Here is a 26,426-nt window from a genome sequence, read left to right on the forward strand (position 1 = left end):
TTGGATTTGCCTCGAGTAACTTTACTTCCTCTACGAAAGACTCATTTAGACTGTCGAACAGATCTCTTCATGTCGGGGCTCAGTAGTCATGAAGGAGTAGAGAGTCCGTTTGTAGATGAGCGAGGATAGGCGAACGGCCTTTCATGGGGAGTCGTATTCGTGACAGTACAAAGAAGTGATATAACACAATGGAGAGCTTCTGATAGAACACCTTTCCATTTTGATATGTCAAGATTTTTTAATTTAAAAAATAGCTATTTTCCAAATGATTCCATTGCATCGCTCAACTTGACAGTTTCCATGAGTATTACAAGGTGCTGCATGATCTGTAGTTACTCCAATGGAAAGTAAGAAGTTCTTTGGTTCCTGTGATACAAATGAAGTTACACAATCTGACTATATGTACGCTGGTGTTCTGAAGATACCAAATACAGTAGCGTGCAAATTAATCCGAACAACGTAATTACTTATGCAAAAACTCTCAAACGGGATAAAAAAAGGATCTAAGACATACCTCAGTAATCTATGTGGCCTCCCTTGTTCCTAATAACAGCTCTGAGACGATATGGCATCGATTCCACTAATTTCCCACAAATATTCTTCATTTCTTCATCGCGAAACCATACACCAATGAGGGCAGAAATCATCTTCTCCTTTGTAGAACAATCCATTTTTGCATTCTTCTTTTGCAAATTGACCACAAGTTCTCAATGGGGTTGATGTCGGGTGAGTTGCCTGGCCAGGGGAGTACCTGAATATTCTTCTTGTTAAAGAATTCTGTAGTTTTTCTAGACGTATGGCATGGTGCCAGGTCTTGTTGGAACACACCTCTGCCATCCGGAAATGATTTTTGCAGCTGGGGTACGATTCTGGTTTCCAATAAGTGAATATATTTGTCAGAATTCATCATTCCATTGATAGGTATTAATGCTCCAGGCCCTTCATGTGTAAAATAACTCCAAAACATTACTTTAGGGGGGTATTTGGGTGCTTGTTGGAGATGAGCTGCTGTTACTTCGGATCCTTTCCGTACGTAAGAAACACGGTGGCCGTGGACCTCGAAATGAGACTCATCGGAAAAAAGTACATTCTTCCAGTCATTCACTGTCCAGTGTTGATGTAATTTTGCCCACATTAAGCGTTTTTTGCTCATAACAGGGGTTAGCAGTTGCTTCTTAATAGGCTTACGAGCCCTTCGTCCAGCTTCCAAAAGCCTACGCCGCACTGTTGTGACGTGAATATTCGCCCCAGTGGTAGCCATTAACTCGCGGGTTAAGTCGACAGTAGTTAGTCTAGGATTTAATTTACTTTTCCTAACAATTAAACGATCGTCTGCAGGTGAAGTCTTCCTTTTCCGGCCACAGTTTCCTTTTTTCTGGGGTGTGGTGGATCCACTCTCCCTGTATTGTTTTATGATCGAATTAACAGTAGCCAAACCGATGTGACATTTTGCAGCAATTTGCCTCTGTGTCATAGAAGAATGCACTGCTAATGTTATAATTTTAGACCGTTTTCGTGGAGTTGTACCCATTTGTGGAGACGACAGAATATACACAGGATTGCAGTATTAAGTCTTCAACACAACTGAAATGCTTATAAGACGTACAAAACGACAGGGAAAATGTCACATATTATAAAAAAAATGATGACAGACCTTCAACAATGGAATTACACGTACTACAGATGTCAATTAAAGCGGTATGAGCAGCTGTGAGGCCAACAATGACAGAAATTGTAAAAATATGTCGTGTTCGGATTAATTTGCACGCTACTGTAGTCGTTGAAGACAAACAATGACAGTCTCACTGGATAAATCAGGACATGGAAAGGCAAATGAAAATCTTGAGTATTTTCGCAATGCAGGTCTCCATCATCAATTTCTTTTTTTCTTTTTCTTAATTGCTTCCTTCTTTGTTTTCCTTTTTTTCATCTGTTTTATCCTCTTCTTTTAGTAACGACTTACAATAGAGGAAATTCTCTTCAAAATATGTGACTGGTTCTCAGTCAATAAATTGGTATTAAATTGTAACAAAACTAACATAATTCAATTTAAATCCTGTCCAAATTCAACTTCGCAAATTTCTAGCTCAATAATTAACAATAGATCCCTATTAGAAACAACAACAACAACAACAACCAAATTTCTTGGCTTAAAAATCGATAATGTGTTAAATTGGAAAAATCATATTAAAGAAATTACCCCCAAACTAAATTCAGCTTGTTTTGCTATTATATATATGCAAAAGATAGTAAATATCAATACTTTTGGAATAATATTCTGGGGAAATTCCATAGATAGTAACAGTATATTTCTATTACAGAAAAGAGTAATTAGAATAATAGTAGGTGCCAAATCTAGTGAATCCTGTAGGACTGTTTTCAAAAAACTAATGCTCATGGCTTGTCAGTATATCTTTTCATTAATAATCTTCCTCGTATATAATCTTGAAAACTTTGTAACTAATTCAACAGTTCATAGCATAAATACACGTCAAAAAATGATTTTCATACTCCATCGGCAAGTCTATTGTGCTATCAAAAAGGAGTGCGTTATATGGCAGTAAAAATTTTGATAGCCTCCCAATCGATATAAAAAAAACATAAGATTATTTAGGGCCAAATTAAAGAAGTACCTAATTTCTCACGTCTTCTATTCTGTAGGTGAATTCATGACATTCAATAACACTTCATGAAATTGATACTAAAACTTTGTGTTGTACTAGTAAGACTATAGGATATTGTAAATCTCGTCTGTATATATTTCATCTAGACTGTGACTGTAAATTAAGACTTTATAATAGTATTAAGCTTTTTGACTTGTTCCATATTCTAGCAGTAAAGCAATGTATGAATATCATGGAATGTTAATAAATATAATACAATACAATACAATACAGTACAATACGGTGTGGTGTAGAGGAGAGTATATTCATTATTTATCTTACGGTTGGTGTAGGGTATGCGATAAAATTTCAGATTGAGTCTCAGTTTCAGCTGCTGTTAACATGTTCGGTTTGGTGTTGTTGAAAATATAAGGAAGGGACAGAGAATGTTCAAATGTTTGCAGTTCAGCTGTAGAACAGCAATTAAATTTAACAAACTCGTGAAATCTCCCGCAAAATGGGTAGATTCGGAGGGAATGCATGTTGATGCCGAGGGTTGGAGGGTTGAGGATATTCTCACTTTATGACAAAAATATAGACAAGACATGTTATAAAGCATCGCCAGTGAAAATATGTTCTGTTTCAAATTAAATAAAAATGAAGTCTACGAACGAGAAAATAGAAAAAATTGAGTTTTCTAAGAGACGTTGTAGATTTGGAATCAATGAAAATAAGCATAACGTAGATAAAATATGTGCTGCTAACAGGCCTCATTAAATACTAACATTTCTCGTACTTATCCATTCCACTACTGAACCGAGTTGTAAGATGACCAAGTTGTGCTAATTGCCCGCACGTGGTTTTATAGCACCCGTGCATAAAGGAGGTTAACGTCGAAATCCCTCTCACTTCCCATACTCTACAGAAAGCGGGTGCAGAGTTTGAGTCACACATATTACGGAATATAGAGCGAGCCGAATGATTAAAAGCTTTACACTTGCCGTGTATTTTCCGAAGCAGAACCCTTTATGTATGTAAAGTTTCATTGTGCTCTAGTTGGTAAAATAGATCTGTCTTCCATCATAAATGCACTCGCGCATAGCATAGCATAGCATAATAATTTTTTTATGTTTGGAAGAGTTTTGATCTGAGGTACCAATTAATGCAATGTTGCTGTAAGGCCGAGTTCTTAAATATAGAATCTGGTCCAGGGAAAAATACCCAAAAATCACTGCATTTTAAGTGGAAATAGGAGAGTGTAATTTTTTGCGACCCAACTAAACAATTTTTATAAAATATTACCTAGCAATAGTCATAATCAGAAATACAAAAGAATTAAAAATAATACTATTGATACTCTATATAAAACTCTAGTTAGGAGTAAGCTAGAGTATGCGTCTGTAATATGGTCACCTCAGTTCCAGTTCCATCAGATGCAAATAGAAAGGATACAGAAAAGATTTTTACGTTATTTATATTTAAAAAAAACATCACGTGTCGTCTTATGGCAAGCAAATTTCATATAATCAGTTATTTTTTTAATTCAATTATAAAACTTTAAAATCTCGACGATTAATAAATAGTCAAATTTTACTCTATAAGACTGTTAACAGTATATTGAATAACTGCGATTTTTTTAAAATTCCTTCAGTTCAGTGTAAAAAAAAAACAGAATTACGTCATAGGCAACCTTTTGTTATTCCCATTCTTAGAACTGTTTTCTTCAAGAACTCTCCATTGTTTATGTGTAATACAAATCTGTCTTTAAACTGTGATTCTCAATTAGATTTCAGTTTAACAGTTGAAAAATTTCATACAATATTAAAAAGAATTGTATTTCCTTAGATATTTAAATTATGAAGAAGTGTATTATAATGTTTTTACTCTAGTTTTTAAATAATTTTGCATCATTATATTGACATTTGGCACTATATTAACTGCAATATTATATTCTAGCATCTATTACCGTTATGTATTTTCTTTCTTTCGTCTGTGTTTTTGTTTTTTTTTCTTATTATGTATTTTGTGTATGTATCTGTGTAAGCCACCTGTAATTGGAAGCCTGCTTCTGTTGGTGGTGGATTTAAATAAATAAATACATTAAATTATGCTACCTCTGATTGAGGTTCTGGCTGATATGTATGATACATATATTATCAGTCAGTACATCTCGCTTGACGATATGTATCAGAGGAACAACAATAATTGTTTGTGTACATCTGAAGTGTGATTAGTAAAGACGAGAATTTCATGCAAATGCATGTTTTTATAGGAAGATAGGACGTAGCTCAAACTTAGTACTTATCCATTTCATTACTTTCCGGTTTCAAATATGTGTACTTTTTCCGTGCGTATTTGCATGTTTTGGCCTTTTTGGGAATAAAAACATGCATAATGCATATTTAAGTAATTTTTAGCTTAATCATGCATTTAATATGCATTATATTCGGTTTAAGTGCATGTTTGAATTGTTTTGAGTGTATACCTCAGTTTCTCGATTTTTATGACCCTCATTTTAGCTTCAAGAATCAGAATTGAAAAAGGAAAAGAAAGAGAAAAACTAAATAATAGAAAAAGGTTCGTTCAAGTTTGCACCCATAATTTCTTGCGATGTAGAGAGGCCATTCTCTGCCTATAAAAACATTCTGACTGACAAGCGCAGGAACCTCACAGAATTTAGAAATGCGGTTAGTTGTTAACCGTGCAAAAAAAAAAAAGTGCAGTGAAATAAGAAATTTGGAACAAAAATGAAAGTGCATATTTTTATGTATTTTTCGCTTGATCGTGCATGTTTCATAGTTTGATAGTGCATGAATGCATGCATATTTTGGGATTTTATAGTGCATGAAATTCTCGTCTCTAGTGATTAGTGTAATATGTATGCAGGAGGGGAAAGGAACTGGCCATCTCACCCCATTATCTCCTCGTTTAGTTGTCTCATGAGTGATGCTTTGTTGGTATCACTTGTGAAGTTCAGATCTGTTTTCAGACAATTGACTAAACAACAGCAGTCATTATGCTCAGGGTTGGTCGCGTAAATTACATTATACATAATTTACATGAATTACACTCACGTAGAAAAACTATTTTGTACAAGATCTTCTACGCGGCGTAATTAATTATTTTCAGTGAAATAAATTAGTGAAAAGCCATGACAGTACAATCGGTAAGCATTAAATTTTAATTGTTCCGCTTGTAATCACTGAAATGAAAATAATTTGAGTGATTAAAAGTAATGTACATTACATTAATATGAATTATTATGAAACTAAACCATGATCACGAACTATGTAGAAGAGTGTAGTAAAAGTGAAAAGTGTCGTCTCTGGGAAAGTGTCCACAGAGAGATCTCAGACGGACAACAAATTTTTTATTTTCACTTTTAATATTGGCCTCTGTGAACAGGACTATTTCTTCTGTCAGCCGATAAAGGAAAATAAACGAAGTCGGCATTACACACACAGTCACTGTCCATTACCACAATTTATGAGTTCGGAAAAAAATATGAAGACAAAAGATGCCTGTGGGAACCACTGAAAAGACAAAATAAAATCCACATGATGAAAACAGTCGGCTGTCTTTGATGATTAGTAAACTCTGAGACCTGTATCGGTGCGGCAGGTAGATAAGCAACACGCGGAAACTGTGTGGGGTCGGCGTATCGTTTCAATGGATAGAAGAAATTACTTAATATGAAGATCTCGAAAGAATTACCGCAAGTACAGTAAAGCACGCTGCTAGTCTGGGAACTCGAATAACAACTTAACGCTTTGTTTATTACAGCAAGTTTTGAATTTATTACTCATAATTCATTTTCATTTTCAAGGGTAGGTATTTCACTGCAAAAATTCAAATACCTTGGAGCAACAGTAACAAATATAAATGACACTCGGGAGGAAATTAAACGCAGAATAAATATGGGAAATGCGTGTTATTATTCGGTTGAGAAACTCTTATCATCCAGTCTGCTGTCCAAAAATCTGAAATTTAGAATTTATAAAACAGTTACATTACCTGTTCTTCTGTATGGTTGTGAAACTTGGACTCTCACTCTGAGAGAGGAACATAGGTTAAGGGTGTTTGAGAATAAGGTGCTTAGGAAAATATTTGGGGCTAAGCGGGATGAAGGTACAGGAGAATGGAGAAAGTTACACAACACAGAACTGCACTCATTGTATTCTTCACCTGACATAATTGGAAACTTAAAATCCAGACGTTTGAGATGGGCAGGGCATGTAGCACGTATGGGCGAATCCAGAAATGCATATAGAGTGTTAGTTGGGAGACCGGAGGGAAAAAGACCTTTAGGGAGGCCGAGACGTAGATGGGAGGATAATATTAAAATGGATTTGAGGGAAGTGGGGTGTGATGATAGAGACTGGATTAATCTTGCACAGGATAGGGACCGATGGCGGGCTTATGTGAGGGCGGCAATGAACCTTCGGGTTCCTTAAAAGCCATTTGTAAGTAAGTAAGGTATTTCACTGCAAACCCAGTTCTCTCCAAGTTTTTTTTTATTTCTGTCATCCTTTTAATCTCCGCGTAGAAGAATTTGTTATATTTATTACATAAATTATACATTTTTACGCGTATTTTATGTCGTGTAGAAACCTATAACCTCCCAACCCTGGTTATAGTATTACACAAACATTATATACAAGATCAAGAGAGATTTGACTGATACGCGCTGTATAAACGATTCTTTCGCGAAATCAAGAAACTTCTGTTTACATAAATGTCCAGTCTGATATATTTGTTTCAGCATGTGTTAAATTGAAATGGAAACACTGTAAATTGTATAAATATTTGTGCTCTTTCTCCGAGTAAAACTCTACTGTTTTCATTTTTAAAATTGGTTATATAACGGCGTTGTATCAGCTGAGCTTTTTATATATTGTCGATTAAATTGGTGATGGCGAGATAGTATTCTGGCGGAATTAATTCGAGGATTTGCCATGGGGTTATCCGAATTCGCCGTGCAGTTGGAGAATACCACGTAAGAACCCCAAAGAGGTAAATTAGCCCAAGAAGGATTCTAACAGACGAGACGCCCGAGTTCAACCTGGGAACACGATTCCACTCGGTAGCTCCCTAGAACACGTTGGCTCTGCGTTGCTGTTTGGGTGAATGGTCAGAGTTTTGGCCTAGATCATATCATATTATATAATGTGATCTGGGATTTTGGCAGTCTGATAACATTTAACATCATTATTTTTACCGTCTACTTATAATTTTTTGCTGATTTCCCCTTTGTTTTCGGTGATCCAATCTCGTGAGGCCTAATAATTGTCTTAAAAATTCATTTGTGCTGTTTCTAACTTCTCTGCATTTCTTTTATTTAGCATCCAAGTTTCCCTGGTGTTGACAAGATATTATGTTACCGTAATTTAGTTTGAGCTATTCGCCAAAGTGTCCTTTAATTACTCCATTGATTTTGTTTGTATTTTTGTAATTTAATGATCCATCCGCAATATGCGGAATTAGATAAATACATATGCATGTCTTTTTCTTCACTTGATATTAGACTTTCAAAAATATGTGAAATTACTGTAGTTACTTGTTCTATTATTTTATCATTTAATAATTTTTTACTTTCTGGGGATGTTAACCATATATTACCTTTTGATTTTGGGTCTCAGATTTTCATATTATATTTTTGACGAATTTGATTTTATTCATTAGCAGCTTTCTCAGATTTGACAAATATAACTTGACCATCGGCGTATAATAGATTTTGGATTTTATTCCTGTTGTTGAGTTGAATGCCACTATTTATTGTTTGTTTCCATTCTTTAAAAATTGTGTTAATATAGATAAAATAAATTGGGAGGTAGTTCGCATCCCTGTTTGACTCCCTTATTAATGTTAAAAAATTGGTTCTGATAAGTTGCCATTAGAATAACTTATTTTATACACATTTTGAAATTCCTGTAAAGACTTTGAATTGTTTTTTGTAACTGAAGTGTTATGTTTTTTTCTTTCAAAGTTTACCATAATTTTTTCCTGTTTACATTGTCATTATGCTTTTTTTTATTAAAGGCTGTGTGATGTATCTTGTCTCACTGTGAAAAGAGAGAGAAAGGATATATGTCTTACTTCGTCTGTGTTATGGCGATGGGGGAGTGGAGCGATGCCGTCCATCCATCCAGTGGCGGAAGGGACTAGTTGATACATTCTGTAGCGCAAAATAAAATAACAAAATATCTCTCTTCGTACTGTGTAGTTCCGTCACTGAGCTTGTCTTTCAAGAAACTGAGTTCCGGTAGCCTGTACAAAAAGATTTTGAAAGGAATCCTGAAAATTTACAACTCTCCTATAATCTCCACTCTCATTTGAAGGGATTTGGTTTTATTGCTACTGAGACAAGGTAAACCTTACTAGGTATAATCAATAAATAAAATAAATATTTGCAAGTTGAATTCCCCCCCCTTTTTTTTTTCCAAAATTTGTTGTGAAAAAAATAGTATCTATTGTACTCCTCCCTTTTTTCAACCCACATTGTTCTTATAAGTTTTAATTCAGTTTGTACTTCACTATGTTGGAGCATGATTTTGCTGCAGCTGATATACTGTTATTCCTCGATAATTATTGTGGTCGTTTCTGGTCCGTTTTTTTATGTACACTTATTAGTGTTCCTGTTTCCCAATTCTTTGGTATCTGTTTGTACCATATTGTATTGAATAGTTTTCCACACCTATGGAGTAACAGTTACCTGGTTGAGGTTTTTTCCGGGGTTTTCCCTCAACCCAATATGAGCAAATACTGGGTAACTATCGGTGCTGGACCCTGGACTCATTTCATCGGCATTATCATCTTCATTTCATTCAGACGCTAAATAACCTGAGATGTTGATACAGCGTCATAAAATAACCTACTAAAATTTGTATTGAATAGTTTCAGCATTGCTTCATTTATACCCTACACTTAAATAAATAATTCAACATTAAAATTATCTATGCCTTGATATTTTCTGTTCTTTCATTTTTTAGTACAGTACTATGTCTAGCCCTTCCATTTTTATAATTTCCTTAATGTTAATGTAGGCCCACAGTCATCTTCAACGATTTATTTCATTCCAGGATAAATCTGCATAGTGATTATTCCACTTTTCTGGTATATGATTTAATCCGTATTAATATGTTCGTGGATTTTCAAATCACGGAGTCAATGTTTTTAGGACAAGGAGTGATGAGAAAACACGCACGTGGTTCAGGAAGGAAGGAGTTGTGGACATTGTTGACATTGTTTGTCAAACACAGATTTTAATCACAAGTAGTTCACAAAACCAGCTGTTAAAGCGTTGACTACCATTTCGACACTAATCACATCTGTTCTCTACCCCTATCCTTCCCAACTTCGAGGGTCGCGAAACCTGAGCCCGGAACAATAGCCGAGATAATATCACTGCTTCCGGCTTTTTCTCCAAAATGTGTTTAAAAAGAATAGATTTCGTGTTGATATGATGAAATAACTGAGAAATCTAATACCCTAAAATCTGAAGTTTTTAAAGCGTGACTCAAAGGCAAGGTATACTGTATTTTATTTCATGGAGTGCAGTTTCATAGAAAGGACTTTGCCGACAGACCTTCTACTGCCCCCCTACTAATTGGTTGTCATAAATAAATGTCTTCCTTACTGTGACGGAAATCTTGTCTTCTCCTGTCAGTAACCAATCACAACCCTCGTTCAGGAGAATTGACAGGCTCCCGTCAAATCCACGTGGAGGCAGAGGTATCGCATATTTTCCGAATTCCAAGAATCCCGTCAGTCTCATTGTCTCATTTCGAGGGTCACCAGGATTGTGGCAACTGTGCAATGTTGAGACGAGGGGACAGGATGGAATTGTCAGAGGTGTTTGTGTAGGAAGTCATAAATCTGTAAGTGGGCGTTCAAAGAAGCCACCGAACTGCACTCCTTGAAATAAAATGGAGTATACTATTGTACTTTTATCACATTCTTTACATATTCATTTAATTGCTGTTTTTAGTTACAAAAATGTTTATTGTTCTTTTGTAGATTTAAAAAAAATATATAAATCATAATATGTAGGGGGGAGTCGGGTAGTATCGGACATCGGGTAATATCGGACAGTGCGTTTCTTTCATCTACACCATATGGTAGTACCTGAATGACATGATTACGTTTCTCTATGCGACATCACAGAAACGTAACCATGTCAATCAGGTACTATCATCGTGTGGTAGATGAAAGAAACTCACTGTCCGATATTACCCGATGTCCGATACTACCCGACTCTCCCCTAAATACGATAAAAGCATGCTCATGTTGCAATGTTTCTATAGCTTTTACACCTTCTCAAAGCATTCATAACGCCTGTTTTACGTTCCAAACAAACATATGATTAGTAGAACAAATCGTCGTTCCTGCAATAACTCCTATGTGCAAAATATAACATTTTTCAGTAGAAAGAAAGAACACATTTATTCAGCCTATGGCAGCCGTACATAGGAGACTGAATTCTTACATTTTGGAAACAAAGAAATATAATTACATATGGGGGATTTTATTATTTGCTGTATCACTATTTAAGTTATCTAATAGAGCAAAAATCTGAAAATCGATAAATATGTCACATAGGAGTTATTGCAGGAACAACGGCGAAATATATTTTGTGGCTGTCGTCTGTAATTTATTAATACAGTAATAACCATCATATTTGTTATTATTTTATTTGATCCTTTCTTATAGAAATGTCATATCTTAAAAGTCTAATTTGTAACTGTGCTATAATATAATGTCATACATCTACATGAAAGAACTGTCAATCTCGATTGTATTTTGAGTTTCTTGTAAGTACGTTTTCGCTTTACTGGAGCTACCGTAGAAGTAGATTGTCCAAATGAGGCATAAATGCCTTTGATCCAATTTATAAGAAATAAGAATCACATATTATGAAAAAGAAGAGTAGCCTCTCTTGCTCTGTAGCTGCGTGGTGTAAGGTGTCATGCCTTAGCTTAGTGGTACCGAAATGGTGCTAGTTCGAGGCGTGATAGAGGAATAATTTTTCTCATAAAATATTTGACCAGTGTATGGGACCAGTGGCAACGCAGTGTCGTGATAAATTTGGAGAACTATAAGTAAGTAGCGAAATCTGGTTTCGTAAGCCAACTATAACGACTGGATAGATCGTTCTAACCACACGTTACTCTTGTACTGGTTGGATGACCACTTACTGAGGCATGTGGACGTGAGGCCAGCAGCCGCTGATAGGCTTTGGCCCTTCATGGGCTGATGCGCCACGGATTATTATTATTATTATTATTATTATTATTATTATTATTATTATTATTATTATTATTATTAGACTATGAATAGGCTACAATTACATTCTTACTTAGGAGTTTCGAAGGAAGCTACACAAAATAATTTGTTATCTATAGTTTATACCAGTAGTATTCAATCTTTCTTGCTAGCGTACCTCCAAACTACATTTTGTTTTACCTTCGTACCCCCAAACTGCATTGCAGCTCTATAACAAATAACAAAATATTATGTTTGATTATACAGTAGTTACTGATGCAATAATAATAGTATTGGATTAAGTAAAATGTTATTAGTTAATTAATTTATTTATTTATTCTGGTATCGTTAAGGCTATCAGACCTTCTCTTCTATACCACCAGAAATACAAATACAATAATAGAAATAAAAATAAAAATCACAATATAAACAAAGTAAAGCCACACAAAAATATACACAGGTTGCAGTCACACAAACTTTAGATGAGTGGAGTTATTGAAGCAAGGAAAAACAAAGAGGTGATGTCAGCCAAATTTCAGCAACTGTTAAGAACAATCAAATCAACTGTATTAAAGAAAGTTCGACCAGAAACAATTTTGAATTCTATAATTGTTACAATATTACGGGAGAACTTGGTAATCTTGTGGCTATCATGCTGACAGTTGGATCAGAAAGTCGCGGGTTGAAACATGGCCGAGGTCGATGGATTTTAGAGGACGATAATATTCTTAGCATGGCTTCCGCTGGGAGGAAAGTAAAACCACGGATCCCATGTTTGGATTTGTGCCATGTAAAAGAGCCCAGTGAAATTCTCAAGCGGTTATTTATTTTATATGATCGAGTTATTTTCCCGTAACCCGGTTGTCTGCAGACTTCGACTCTCATCTATTCGGGTGATCTGTCAGGGATCTTATCCCTTAGCCTTTGATGTACCAAAATCAACTTACAAGGTAGCAAGTCGTCCTTTGGCAAGAAAAGATAGACGAAGAATAAGGGCAGCAGAAATGAGATTTCTTCGTTTTCTAGCTTGGTATACTCTCATGGACCAGGTTGGAAACTCAGATATCAAAAAAGAATAAAAAATTAAGTCAGTTTTGGAAACGAAATAGAGTAGAGCATCGATTATCCGAATACCGATCCACCGAAACATCGGTTAACCGAAAGCGTTCCAGTCGGCAAATTCAAATTTGGGCGCTCGCCATGTGGAAGTTCCGCTAGCACTGTGTGCGAGATTTAGCGACAAAAAAACGAGTCTCAGCTCTGAAGAAGGAAAAAAAAAATAAAATAAAAAATAAAATAATAGAAATGAAAATAAAAAACAAGGACTTCTTTTCCTAAACTGTAGGCCTACTTTGATGGCCATTTTGAATTTGTCAAATTAGTCTAGTCAGTTCTTGTGTTATTTGTGAGATGTGATAAAAATATATGTACAGTTTTATGTTTAATATCAGTGTTTCTTTGTTTCATACTGCTCCTATGACACGGCACAGTTGCTTCGTAAACGATCGGTTATCCGAAATATCAGCTATCCGAACACCTCCCGTCCCCAACTGTTTCGGATAAACGATGCTCTACTGTAGATCGCGTTGGAGAAACTTGTTGTCATACATCTAAAGAATGCAAGAACTCGCCTTAATATTACAGTATCAACCAACAGGTCGTAGATGTGTAGGTTGACCAATGACAAGATAGATGGACGATCTTGACGCGTTAACAGATCATGAGGCCTAAACCTGACAGTATACGAGTATCATGTTGATGATGAAAAGAACTCTGTCCCTGATAAAAGGTCCCGGACAAAATTTTCAGCAATTTTTTTGCTGACGTTTGAAATTCGATGCTGAATAACCCTTGCAGGTGAAAGCGTCGTTAAATGAAGTACAATAGCCTCGATTATCCGACCTTCGGTCATCCGACATACCGTATTATCCGTCTCTGTTCGCGGTAGATCTCGCAGCGAAAAAACGTCAATCAGCAAGCAAACATTAATGACACATTTTTTTAATACTGTACTATAAACGTTTATGGGCGTAATGTGTTTTTCATTGTTCATTCACGTTTTGTTATACTTTTTTATTCAATAAGTAAAATATTTTATTATAACTCTTATTTTATTATTTATTTCTTTGTTATTCTGTATTATCCGGCATTTTACCTTATCCAACTCCTTCCAGGTCCAGTTTATGTCGGATAATTGAGACTACTGTACTTCTGCTGTGAGTTAGTTTACTTGCACAGAAAAACCTAATTGTTACGTAGACATGCACACTGTTTACTATACATTATAAGTAATATATTAATTTATTAATACTTGGTTACTTACTGGCTTTTAAGGAACCCGGAGGTTCATTGCCGCTCTCACATAAGCCCGCAATTGGTCCCTATCCTGAGCAAGATTAATCCAGTCTCTACCATCATATCCCACTTCCCTCAAATCCATTGTAATATTATCTTCCCATCTACGTCTCGGTCTCCCCAAAGGTATTTTTCCCGCCGGCCTCCCAACTAACACTCTATATGCATTTCTGGATACGCCCATACGTGCTAAATGCCCTGCCCATCTCAAACGTCTGGATTTAATGTTCCTAATTATGTCAGGTGAAGAATACAATGCGTGCAGCTCTGCGTTGTGTAACTTTCTCCATTCTCCTGTAACTTCATCCCTCTTAGCCCCAAATATTTTCCTGAGAACCTTATTCTCAAACACCTTAATCTCTGTTCCTCTCTCAAAGTGAGAGTCCAAATTTCACAACCATACAGAACAACCGGTAATTAACTGTTTTATAAATTCGAACTTTAAGATTTTTTGACAGCAGACTGAATGACAAAATCTTCTCAACCGAATAATAACAGGCATTTCTCATATTTATTCTGCGTTTAATTTCCTCCCGAGTGTCATTTATATTTGTTACTGTTGCTCCAAGATATCTGAATTTTTTCACCTCTTCGAAGGATAAATCTCCAATTTTTATAGTTCCATTTCGTACAATATTCTGGTCACGAGACATAATCATATACTTAGTCTTTTCGGGATTTACTTCCAACCCTATCGCTTTACTTGCTTCAAGTAGAATTTCCGTGTTTTCCTTAATCGTTTGTGGATTTTCTGCTAACATATTCACATCATCGGCATAGACAAGAAGCTGATTTAACCCGTTCAATTCCGAACCTTCTGTGTTATTAATAACACAGGTAATTAGGATAGAGGTGTGTAATCATATAAACGTATCTATAATATTTGAAATAGTAGGTAATATGGCCATTTAAACGAAAAATAATATCTTCAGTTTAGTTTCCTGTGGGTTACCCGTAAAACATTCTGGCATTTACCTAAGATAAATGTGCGGTTTGTATGGTGCGGTAGTGGCTACTAGTTTTGTTACAAGTAATAGCGGAAATTTTATATTTTATTATATTTTAATCACTCATTACATGAAATTTTCAGCGGATGGGTATAAATGGTTCTCATAATATACGTATTGATGGAAGTTCACATTGTAATGCAGTTTGAAAATGATTACCCTGAAATGCAGTGCAATGTCAGCAGAAAGAGCAATCCATTTAGTGGTTAAAGTTTGCATTTGAATGATCAAACATTGTTGTTCGGTTGGGAAGACATTAAGTAAATTGTTATGCAAATCATGTGAACCCCTCTTGCCTGCGAATCTCTGCTTCATATTCTCTATTTTGTGAATTGCTTTAATGAATGCAAAAAAGTATTACATTTTTGACATAAAGATGATCTTACTAATGGATTTGCTATGAATGGATGGATTTAATTCAATATTCCGTAGTGGATTTCTTGATCACTTTAATGCGAATTCATTTTTTAGGCGGTAACAACAGTATTGGAACCAATTAATTATTGTAGTGGAAATGTTTGTCTGCGGGATTTTCAATTTAATGATTACTGTTGCCCTGCAACTTCCATTGAGCTCATTCTGGGAATCCAGCAGGATATTTGCTAATTAATACTGACAGATTTCAGTCATTCAATTATACTTTATGGAAGAAGCATTGAATAATGGTTGGCGTGGAGTCCGTTAAGCCAAATTCTGCGGTGAGTCGCAAGGAGAGAGGAGTTGTGCAGTTTTAAACATTGGTTTCGCAATCTCGAAGTGTTTTGTCATTATTATACACTATATTCGTTTCGGTATAATTTTATTAATTTCAGTGTTTCTTCTGTGTTCAGATATTACGGTATTTAAGGTATGGCAATTGTGTTATAGGGAGGGGATATGAGATTTTGAGGGATAACACTTATTTAAATGCTAGCAATGGAATTAAAGTAGTGAATAATTGGCTTAACTCTAGTCTCCTGTCCTTAAATACTAATAAAACTACCTATATTCCATTTTCTTTAACCTATGAATAATTATCACTTAGTAATACATAATATTTCATGTAATGAATTAACAAATAATTATTGTGATTGCCCACACCTAACACCTTCCACACAAGTTAAATATTTAGGAATTATTATAGACTAGCATTTACGTTGGAATAAACAAATTGATTTCATGTGTACAAGTATAAGAAAGACAATTTATAAATTCATAATACTTCGAAATTTTATCACTAAGGAGGCATTGAGAATAATATTTTTAGCTTTGGTACAATCATTAATACAATATGGTATAATAAATTAGGGTGGAGTATCATCATCTATACTTAATCCATTAATTTTATTACACAGAAGATTAATAAAACTTTGACCAAAAATATGGATTACCCAACAAATTTAATTTATACAGATTTTAATGTATTAACTATTGAAGAAATTTATAAATATAGTTTACTAAGTTACTACCACAGAAATCAAATAAAACATAAATCTAATCGACATGAATATCGCACTCGAAGACAAAAGTCTACTTCCCCATTAACCCTTTCTTACCTATAGATACCATATGGCAATAATTAACTTTATAGCATATATATATATATATATATATACTTGTGTGTTACATATGAAGGTAAATTTTGCTGGATAACTTCTATTTCAATACATTTTCATCAATATAGTTTTGTTTCAAATGTTGCCACTCCCGTAACTTGGTCACTGAATTGGTCCTAATACAACTTTTTATTTCAACATGGATTGCTTGTAAATTTAATTTGGGTTAGAAAGGGTTAATTGAGCCTCAATGTCATACAAGTGCAGCTCTTAAACATAGTGCTAGTTTCGGCCCAATACTTTATAATAAAAATTACAAATCATTTTCCAAATTTGAAATATTTTAAAATTGAAGCTTTTAAAAAAGAAATTTGTAAAATTATCGATGATATATAATATTAACAAATGTATTTTTTTTACCTTTTATTTCTGTCGACTATATTCATGTTTTTATTGAATACCGTTGGCTTCTGTCGGATTGTCAATTTATATTAAATGTATATTTTTCTCTTTCTTCTTTATTCTTGCTCTTGTGTTGCATTTATTAGTTTGAATTAAGTTATTTACTGTATTTAGTCAACTGTCCTTGTAAATGTTATGTTATATTATTGACTAAGACCACACCGTACACGAGCCTGGCTCTTACGATAGTGGCTAGAAACATTTTTGTTTTATAAATTTAATTTGTACTTACTAGCTAGATAGTTAAATAAATAAAATAAATAAAGGTCCGCGTATTTTAATGCGGGTACATTGACCTCTTGTCATGGCATTAGAGTCTAAAACTATTTTCTTTATCTTTTATAATGTGAAGTCTGTTTCTAGACTGCTACATCAACAGAATTTCCTACATTGCAGAAAACATATGTGACGAAGTATTTTTAATTTATATTTTTTAATGTTTATAATTTTTATCTACAAGCTTTTCAATGAGGTGCTGAAATAAAATATATTAAAATACTTTGACTAAAAGTTGTATCTAACTTGGTATGAGTAAAAATTAATTTGGAATTTGGGTATGCAGCTTTTGAAGACGTAATATTTTTATAAAAAATGAACAGTTGTAGTCTTCGCCAATAAGTTTACTATATCCTTTTAAATTAAATTAATACTCTAAGCATCGTGCAAGAGTTCTTTTATGTGAATAAAAAAACGATTTTAGTGTCGTTGCTATGATCAGTGTGCCGTAACACGTGCATATAGTTTGTGAAATATTTTGTTTCAATATTAAAATGAACACTGATTAGACCATTGTCAATTTTTTTTAAAACCAATCGAAATATTAAAGGCAATAGGAAGTATACTTAGCGCGTAACAAATACATTAGTAAATTAATTTGATTGAAAATTACGTTAAGTGATTAAATGAATTACCCGCCTCTGTTATTTAATTATTACTAGTGGAGTTATAGGTAAATTTTATGTATTTTAAGCGAAAATGTGTATGACAAAAATATTGCTGCAGTAAGCCCTCTTTCAGCTTATGTAAGAAAACAATATGCCTATCTCCTATGACCATATTACTTAAGAAAATAATCATTGTGTACCTAAGGGCTGATATGTTTGCAATAACGGAGTGGTTTATTGAAAGACTGAGCTAAGACACAAATATTATAAAGAGTTCATTAGTTTCCGACCCTGACAGATAGAAAATGAAACTTAATATTCAGTATTTTATTTGTCTGACTACTTCTTTCGGAAGATAATCATTACACTTAGTAACAGGAACACATGTTCACAATTGCTCGAACGCGTTAGATTTTTTATTTCTCTTTTTGGGTAAGTTAACAGTTTCAGCAATTCAATAGTGAAGTATTATTAATTTTTTTTTGCTGAAAATGAAACACTTAGTGTTAACGATGATGATGATGATGGTAATAATAATAATAATAATAATAATAATAATAATAATAATAATAATAATAATAACGAACAGTCGTACGTACGTTTAAAGATACTAGGTTGCACGAGGAATTGTGTTCTGTGTTGTTTGATACTGTCATCAGATTGTTGATAAAATGTGAAAGAAATGTTAATTCATGTACGCCTTCGTTTTAATTTACAGTGAGGGGAAGATTGAAAACAAGAAGAAGGAACGCAGAAAAGAGGACAAGAAAAAGAAGGAAGAAATGGAGAGTAGCGACGAAGAAGTTGACACACAAGGTAAGTTACCTTTAACTTACTAGCATCCAGCAAGTCTAGATCGTTAATGATAACTTAAATTACCTAAGAACTTATTGAAGGTCACTTGAAGGAGGTTTATAAATAATTTTACACGGTTTTCAGGTTCGCAGTTAATATTGAAAACTGATATTTTGAATGAACTGAACCCTGTATTATATCATCAAGGATGATTGAAAATGTCTAGATCTCACTTCCATAATTAATTAATTAATGTGTATATGTATGTAGTTCAATTATTAAGATATATAAATTTACACAACTTCTAGTTTATATTTCTGGAAGACAAACGAACAGTGGATATTTTATTTTCCTCCTTCGTGGACTGATTGATTATGTGTTGTTGCATGTAACGCTCTTCCGCTATGATGACCAGGTGGCCACGGATCTCTAGTACGTGTGGTAATTTACTGTTGGCTCATAATGCCCACAAAATATAATGATCAAAAAGATGTAGTAGCCAAAATGGGTAATCGTGGTGATGACAATGTTGATGACTGCTTGATATAAAGAAGTAGACTATTGCGTAGAAATTCGATTATGTTGGGTTTAATGCTCTAAAAACCTTGGATTTCCATTTTCTTGGTATTTGTAATCTAGTATCCACTAAACTTAGACCAAAGCGCTAAATAATGTAAACCTGTGCAGCGAAATTATTGTAGTACCTCTGTCAAACATAATGCCGGTAAGAAAATTCTTTATCGAGTAACATGGTACTGGTAGTTATTGACACAGGCCAATGCTACAGATTTGAAATTGGGGTTGGGGGTAATAAGAATCATCATCATCATGCATTTATTTAGTTTACTACGGTAATATATTATTTGATTTCTAATATGTAAATAATTTATATACTATTATATTAATTTTTAATGAGAGGTTTTAATCCTCATTCTGAAGCTTTCTTTCCTCCATTTCTGCACAACCTTCTATTGACAGTCGTACCTTAAGAATGCACCGAATTGGTTAAGATCTGCATTCACACGTGGTGTGGTGTTAAAGACAATATTACCTACATTTGATAGGCCTACTATATCTCCATATTATTCTAATTTTTAATAATAATCATTACACGTACTTCTGATTGCGGTTCTGGCTGATACGTACATCTATTATCAGGTACTACATCTCACTTGACGATATGTGTCAGGGGAAGAACAATTGCTTGTATGCATCTGCAGTCTGATTAGTGTAATATGTAGCTAATCGGCGATGTATGCAATGGAGAGGGAAATAAACTGGCCACCCTACTCCATTATCTTCTGGCCTAGTTGCCCCATAAGTGGTGCCTTGTTGGTATCACTTGTGAGGTTCAGATCTGTCTTCGGACAGTTGACTAAACAACAACAACAATCATTACACGGTTTCTTAAAAGTGCAAATAAAGATTGCGGAATTTTACTTGTAACATACAACAGTGTTATAGAAAGTAAATGGATGCGTTTGGTAAGCAAGTATCACATTTGTCTTTTTCCAGTATTTACATCGTGTTTGTAATGAAGAAATATTTAAATTGCCACTAGTGTGTTTTATTTTGAATCTTATAGAAAAAGTAGGAACTGTACGAAAAAGGAAGACTGACAGCACGTGGTATTGTTTGGGAAGAATTTCCTGCTTTAAATTTCGTGTGATTTTATTAAAGAATACTGTTTAGAGAGCATTCACAGGTTAACAATGTGAACATGTAATTAAGTCGAAACGAAACATCGATTTCTCGGGTTTCCATGTTTGGTAGAGACGCTGGTATCCATGTGTGACACAAACTAATTCTCATAGACCCACTGAAACTGTTTAAATTAATTAAATACATCACACTTTATACGTGTTATTTAAATCTGATTTTTTTTTCAGTCAAATTTTACGCAATGATGTCTGTATGAGTTCATTGCAAGGTAACAGGTCATCTAATTACTATCTACTGTAGTCGATATTAATTAGTGAAGTGGATATGGCGACTATAATTGCACTTCAATTTGTATCTTGATTACATACCAGTGAAATGTTTTACAAGATGTGACGTTTTGAAATAAGAAAACTGCAATATTCCTTGCAGATTATAATTCATGACTGAAGTAAAAATTGTTCGGAATGAACAGTTTTTAAGAGGATAATTTGTAATGAGAATTCTAGCAATGTAAATTAATAGTGATTCATATATGAAAAAAAAAACATTTTGAAATAAGAAAAAATAAGAAACACTAGGAAGAGTGCCATCTACAAGTATAAAATATATTATCTCTCACATTTTGAAATTATTATAAGGAGAGATAGTAAATGATGACACAGTATTTAAGACAATTACACATTTTAATTTTGTCCATTATTGCATTTTGTTATTAAGTTTTCGTTTAATGACAACTAAAATTCAAAACACATTAAGATACACAGTATATATTTCATCACGTATATTTCTTATTATAAAATTTCCCACTGCAGTTCTCTAGAAGTCTAAATTTTGTGTTTCTTTTCGAAAATAATTTAGTGGACAGCCCTGTCCATTTTTTTCTATTGAAGTTTATATTGTATAGAATTTTACATAGAAGGCGACATTATATTTAGACTGAAATAACTGTAGAAATGAGGAGTAGGAAGATTTCTTTTGCGTTAAGCTTAATGCTAATATGTTAAAAATATTCTCGATTCCTTGAAGTTTTTATAATATATCTAACAATAATTCACACATAATCTAGGAAAAGAATGGACCCCAGGATAAATTTAGATATATTTCTTATATCTTATTGGTCCACAGACAGTGTAAATTGTACACTAAGAATATAGGATGCTTCTGGATTTGTTACATAATTGAATTAGGATATTTCAGAATATAGGAGCTGACATACATAAAATAAGTTAACATCGTTATTGTTTCGTTTGTGGTTGAGTTTTATTGTTGAGCTAAAGATATTTTGTTGGCTATTTACTGGTAACACTGCAACGAAATGTGGAGAAGATAGCAATTTACATGTATCATTTAATACACTGTTGAGCAAATGGAACTGAGATTTTTTCATAATTATTTCTATAGGTTCTTTAATACTTTTATTACTCTTTAAGTGGATAGTTTATTCTCTTGTATTTTCTAAGTTGTACGATATATAGCCCCCTACTATTGCACCACTGTTGTGTGGGGCAGAACCATCACATTATCAAGAAGTATGTAACACGCAAATCACGTCACACGGATGTCGCCGCCTGGGACTGAGAGCGCGATTCCTCACTTCCAACAAGCGATTCAGTTTCTTCATTGGCGTGACACATTTTGCGATGCTTGTGAACGAAATAATAACTCGGGAACTTTGAGCCACAAGTTTTGCACGGGTAATACTGTACATTCATGTCCAGCAAACGAACCTCTCTGCGTACGCCTCCTCCTCCTCCCCCTCCTCCTCCTCCGCTTCCGTTCACTTTATCCTTTTCTACACCAAGAATCTTGCACACTGCCACTCCTTTATTAGCGCCAAGTCTCTCTGCCAGCCTTGACAGATCTATCGTTACCGGATTGATGTGACGTCTGGCGTGTTTCTGGTAGCAGTAATGACTCTTGAATGTGTGGTTGCAGTAGAGGCAAGTATAAACAGTCTCCAAGTTACCACTGTTGCCACCAACTTTCTCACTCGTCATTGAAGCAGATGATGACGATGTGTTGCCATCACTGAGGTTCGGCGCCGAACTTTCCTCTTTGTTTTTCTCTGAGACTTGCGGTTCCGACAGGTTGCTCGTGTTTCTATCTTCGGAGCCCGCCGCCATGTCCGCATCCGTTGTGCCGCCCTCTTCGACAACAACGTGTTTTTGCATTGTGTTTTGGTCCAGATCGTCGTTAGTATCTATTGCCATTGGATGCTGACTGGTGTGCTCTTTTAGTTTTTCTTCTTTTTCTTCTTGGGGGTTTATGGGGTTGGGTTTGTGGACAGCTGAGAGGCGGCCCAGTTCGGTTATTTTTGGTTCCTGATTATTTTGAAGAGGTGAACTATCGTGTCGTGAAGTGTTCTCTTCAGGAGGTTCGCCAGCAAGTATGTCATCGAGGGTGAGGCCATAATTGTCGTTGAGGACTCTGTGGAAGCGCACGGGACCGTCACAGCAGGCCACGTCGATGATGACTTTGCTGTTGGTGCTTGTTCCCTGGGCACTCACGTCACTGGGTTGCTGTTTCTTGCACGGAGCTTTGGAAGATGGTTGGTGCTTCTTCTGAGGTAGTTGTTGCTGGTGTTGACTCCGTTCACTTCGCGGTCTGTGTTCTTTTACTGGAAGATCACTCACCACGTTACGGTCCTCGGAAGAGAAGGAAGCACCGGAGAGGCATGGTGACACGCTGGATGGCGTCGAAGGAGACGTAGCACGTAGTAGGACACTTCTTCGGCTAGTGGACGTCGAAGGGATGGCTAACGGCGACTTGGGGCGTCGTCTGGAATTGTTGACACTGGCATGAGGCGTGGGAGGTCGAGCCGGAATGTCGAGGACAGCAGGCTGCATCAGCTTCAGCGGTTCGTGATTTTCGCGGATGCTCTCTGTGTCCATTGCGACCGAGGTTGGAAGAACAGACCTAAAAGGTGAGCTATCGGCCGACGGGAGCATTAGTTGGGGTGGCTGTGGAGGCGGCAAGGGGTGGTGATATGTCGGAGGTGGCCAGAACGGAGCTGGTGGCGGCGGGGGCGGCGGTAAACTGCCCAGCCCTAACAGTACCGGTAGCATTTTCCGACTTGGTATGGGCTTCACCAGTGTAGGTAACGACGGATGTCCCATCTGCGGGGGAGGGTGCCGAGAGTGCGGTACTAGCGAGGTCTGTGATTGCGGTTGCTGGTTCTGTACCAGGAACGCCCTGCAGAGGTCCAAGGCTCTAGGCATATGCAGCAGATGCGTCGCCAGCAGCACTCCGTAGATGTTCTCGTGGGTGACGTCCAGGTAGCCGGTGTACATGAAGGTGAGGAGAGGGGCGAACGCCTCTGGGCTCACGTTGGGGACAGAGATGGTTACCGTGTTGGAGTTGCCCGAGGTCGGGCTGGTGGCAGCTGCGGTGAGGAGCGCCTTGAGGTAGCCGCTGTGCGACGCCAGCACTGCGCGATGCGCCGCGAACTGGTGGGTGGAAGTTGACCTCGGCGGTGAAGCGGCACCTCCGCTTCCTCCGACGTTGATGATGACGTCTGGTGGCGACGCTAGAGTGGCGGCTGCCACCGCGTCCCTCATCAGCCAGGCGCGGTACAGAGAATACATGTTCTCAACTCGCTATTCACATCGCAAATGTAAGAATTCCGAAGTGTGCCGCGACATTGCGGCGCTCCCGGTGGCCGACCACGTGAAGGATGTCCGCAATCGATGTGAGTGTTAATTAAGACGCGGACGGGCGTGAGTGTGACGTGTGTTTGCTGTTACACATCCCCGACACCGTGCGACGGTCTTATGAATTTGTATTTTAATACTGCGAGGTGGTCACTTGGTTTCAAATTACGATAATGAGCCGTGCAGGTTGCGTGATATCTGATAGCACACTGAATCACTCACAAGTCACAAGTGTTCGTATGTACTTTCACATTGTACTGCAACATATACATGACATTTGTTTCGGGGGGTTGTGCGAGTGTTCTGGGAGGGGAGCAGAGGGGAGGAAGAGAAATGAAGATAGTTATGATGAACTCGTTAACTGCCGCCCGCCGCGCACCCACATTGGTTACTCGCTTTATCACGTGCTTGAAAGCGGTGATTTTGGTTGGCCGTGGTGGGAGGAGCCTCATGCGCACCCAGTACAAATATTGGAACTTCTCATAACGATCTTTAGTTTTGACAAGCAATATTTTGTTAGAGAAGGGATAAAAATGGATAAATCAAATTCATAAAATCTGAATGAAGTCTCGTATATACTAAAAGGTTTGAAATAGTTGCCGCACCTGGTAAGGGCGAGGTATAGCGAAGTGTTATGCACGTTTCGATTATGCCGATAATAAATAGCGGGCTACTTTAGCATATTAAAATCCCTACCCTTTTATTTCGTTATTGACTTACTATCATTTCATTTCGTAACAAACACGCAATACTGTACGCCTCTATGTAGAAGGAAAAGCACTACAAACAATTTATTTTATGGCAGTTGCGACCAAATTGTGAGGCAGTTCCCGACAGTTGTCTCGTAGAAATCTACGCTTGTATTGCGAGTACCCAAGTGTTAATGTATTGCCGCTTGTTTATTTTTGTATTTAATGTAAACTTCCCTTGTGTTTTTAACACAGGCACGTAGCGAAGTTAGCGGATTGGTACGAGAATACACTATCGTATATGAATAAAATACTAGGGTTGTGATAGGCGTTGTTTTACGATTCTGTAACGCTATGAAGAATGTAGTAGAAATTTTCTTTTCGATTAGAAACCGGAAAATAAGCATTGCTATGAAGTTCTACATAAACGATCATTTTCGAGCTCGGTTTAACTGGACAACAGTTTATTGGTAAATATTTTCGAAATATAGGCCTATTTATGTATATCTGAAGCTATGGAATTCTTTTATGCAGCACAGACATGTAATAGTAGTATTGGCTTCTGATTTCTGGAGCTTAGATTAAACATGACTTTGAATAGCCTATTAAGTCTCATCATTATATCAGTACACAATTCGTATCCTCTTGTATGAAATCGCTCTCCTTAATTCCTGATCAATATTAGAATTGAAAATCACAAAAATATGTTTTAGCATCAGTGCAAGCAGAACTCCGAAGTATAGGTCCATATAATTTTTTGTTGAAAATGTAAGTTTTATATTATTCATTTTCATTACATTATAATGTTTCCCTTTGTAAGTTTTTGAGATGGCGTCAGACGGACAGATTCTGATATAATGTACGTGTTCTTAAACGTGTGTTATTTTGTAACTATAGTCAGATTTATTTACGCCCTCCCACTCTATTCTCTACTAAATTGTTACCATTATTGTAATCATGGTGATAATTATGATAATGAAATAATAATAATAATAATAATAATAATAATAATAATAATTGTTACAATAGGTAGAAAAACTTAAACCACTAACGAAAATAATTTAAGCCTGGTCCTTACTTTTCATTTGGTTCAGGAATAGCGAGTGACCGTTATATAAAAAAATCTCTTTCTAATTACTATATGCATTTACGATGCATTACGTACATATTATACATACATATATATTATAATAATAAATACCATGATTTTTTTTTTTTTGTAATTTAGAAAAAATAACACAAGCTTATTACCCCAAACATTAACGGATACAACCAATTTGAAAAGTTATCTGTGTGGTTTGTAGAAATATTTAAATTAATTATTAAAGTTTATATAATGTTCATATAATATCATCCGTTTTTCGAGAACAGCGTAGCAGTGCCGTATAGAGATAAAGAAGTCAGGACAGATATGATGATAAACTGTAATAAGCCAACCATCTTGTTGGAAAAATTCCAGAAGGAAACGTTACATTATTGCCGCTTCTTTTCTGCCAACTTAAAAAAAAATATTTGGAATATCT

At 35.7% G+C, this 26,426-nt stretch overlaps 2 protein-coding genes across 7 annotated transcripts in view; one reads left to right on the forward strand and one right to left on the reverse strand.

The window, feature by feature from the left end:
- Nucleotides 1-26,426, forward strand: part of Smr (Smrter) — a 404,162-nt gene that overhangs the window by 254,611 nt on the left and 123,125 nt on the right. For all 6 annotated transcript variants that reach the window (XM_069827907.1, XM_069827904.1, XM_069827906.1 and 3 more), the window contains exon 10: nucleotides 18,826-18,923. In XM_069827907.1, the coding sequence (XP_069684008.1) occupies nucleotides 18,826-18,923 (98 nt within the window). The remainder of the gene's footprint in view (nucleotides 1-18,825; nucleotides 18,924-26,426) is intronic.
- On the reverse strand, nucleotides 21,721-24,454 carry LOC138701228 (B-cell lymphoma 6 protein). The gene has a single exon (XM_069827911.1). The coding sequence runs from the start codon at nucleotides 24,146-24,148 to the stop codon at nucleotides 22,115-22,117; it is 2,034 nt and encodes a 677-aa protein (XP_069684012.1). The 5' UTR covers nucleotides 24,149-24,454; the 3' UTR covers nucleotides 21,721-22,114.

Source organism: Periplaneta americana, chromosome 6, assembly GCF_040183065.1.
Source record: "Periplaneta americana isolate PAMFEO1 chromosome 6, P.americana_PAMFEO1_priV1, whole genome shotgun sequence".
Classification (NCBI taxonomy): Eukaryota; Metazoa; Arthropoda; class Insecta; order Blattodea; family Blattidae; genus Periplaneta; species Periplaneta americana.

Bases quoted from the DNA above. Each gene is read 5' to 3' on its own strand.
- LOC138701228 (XM_069827911.1), bottom strand. From the start codon at position 24,148: ATGTATTCTCTGTACCGCGCCTGGCTGATGAGGGACGCGGTGGCAGCC.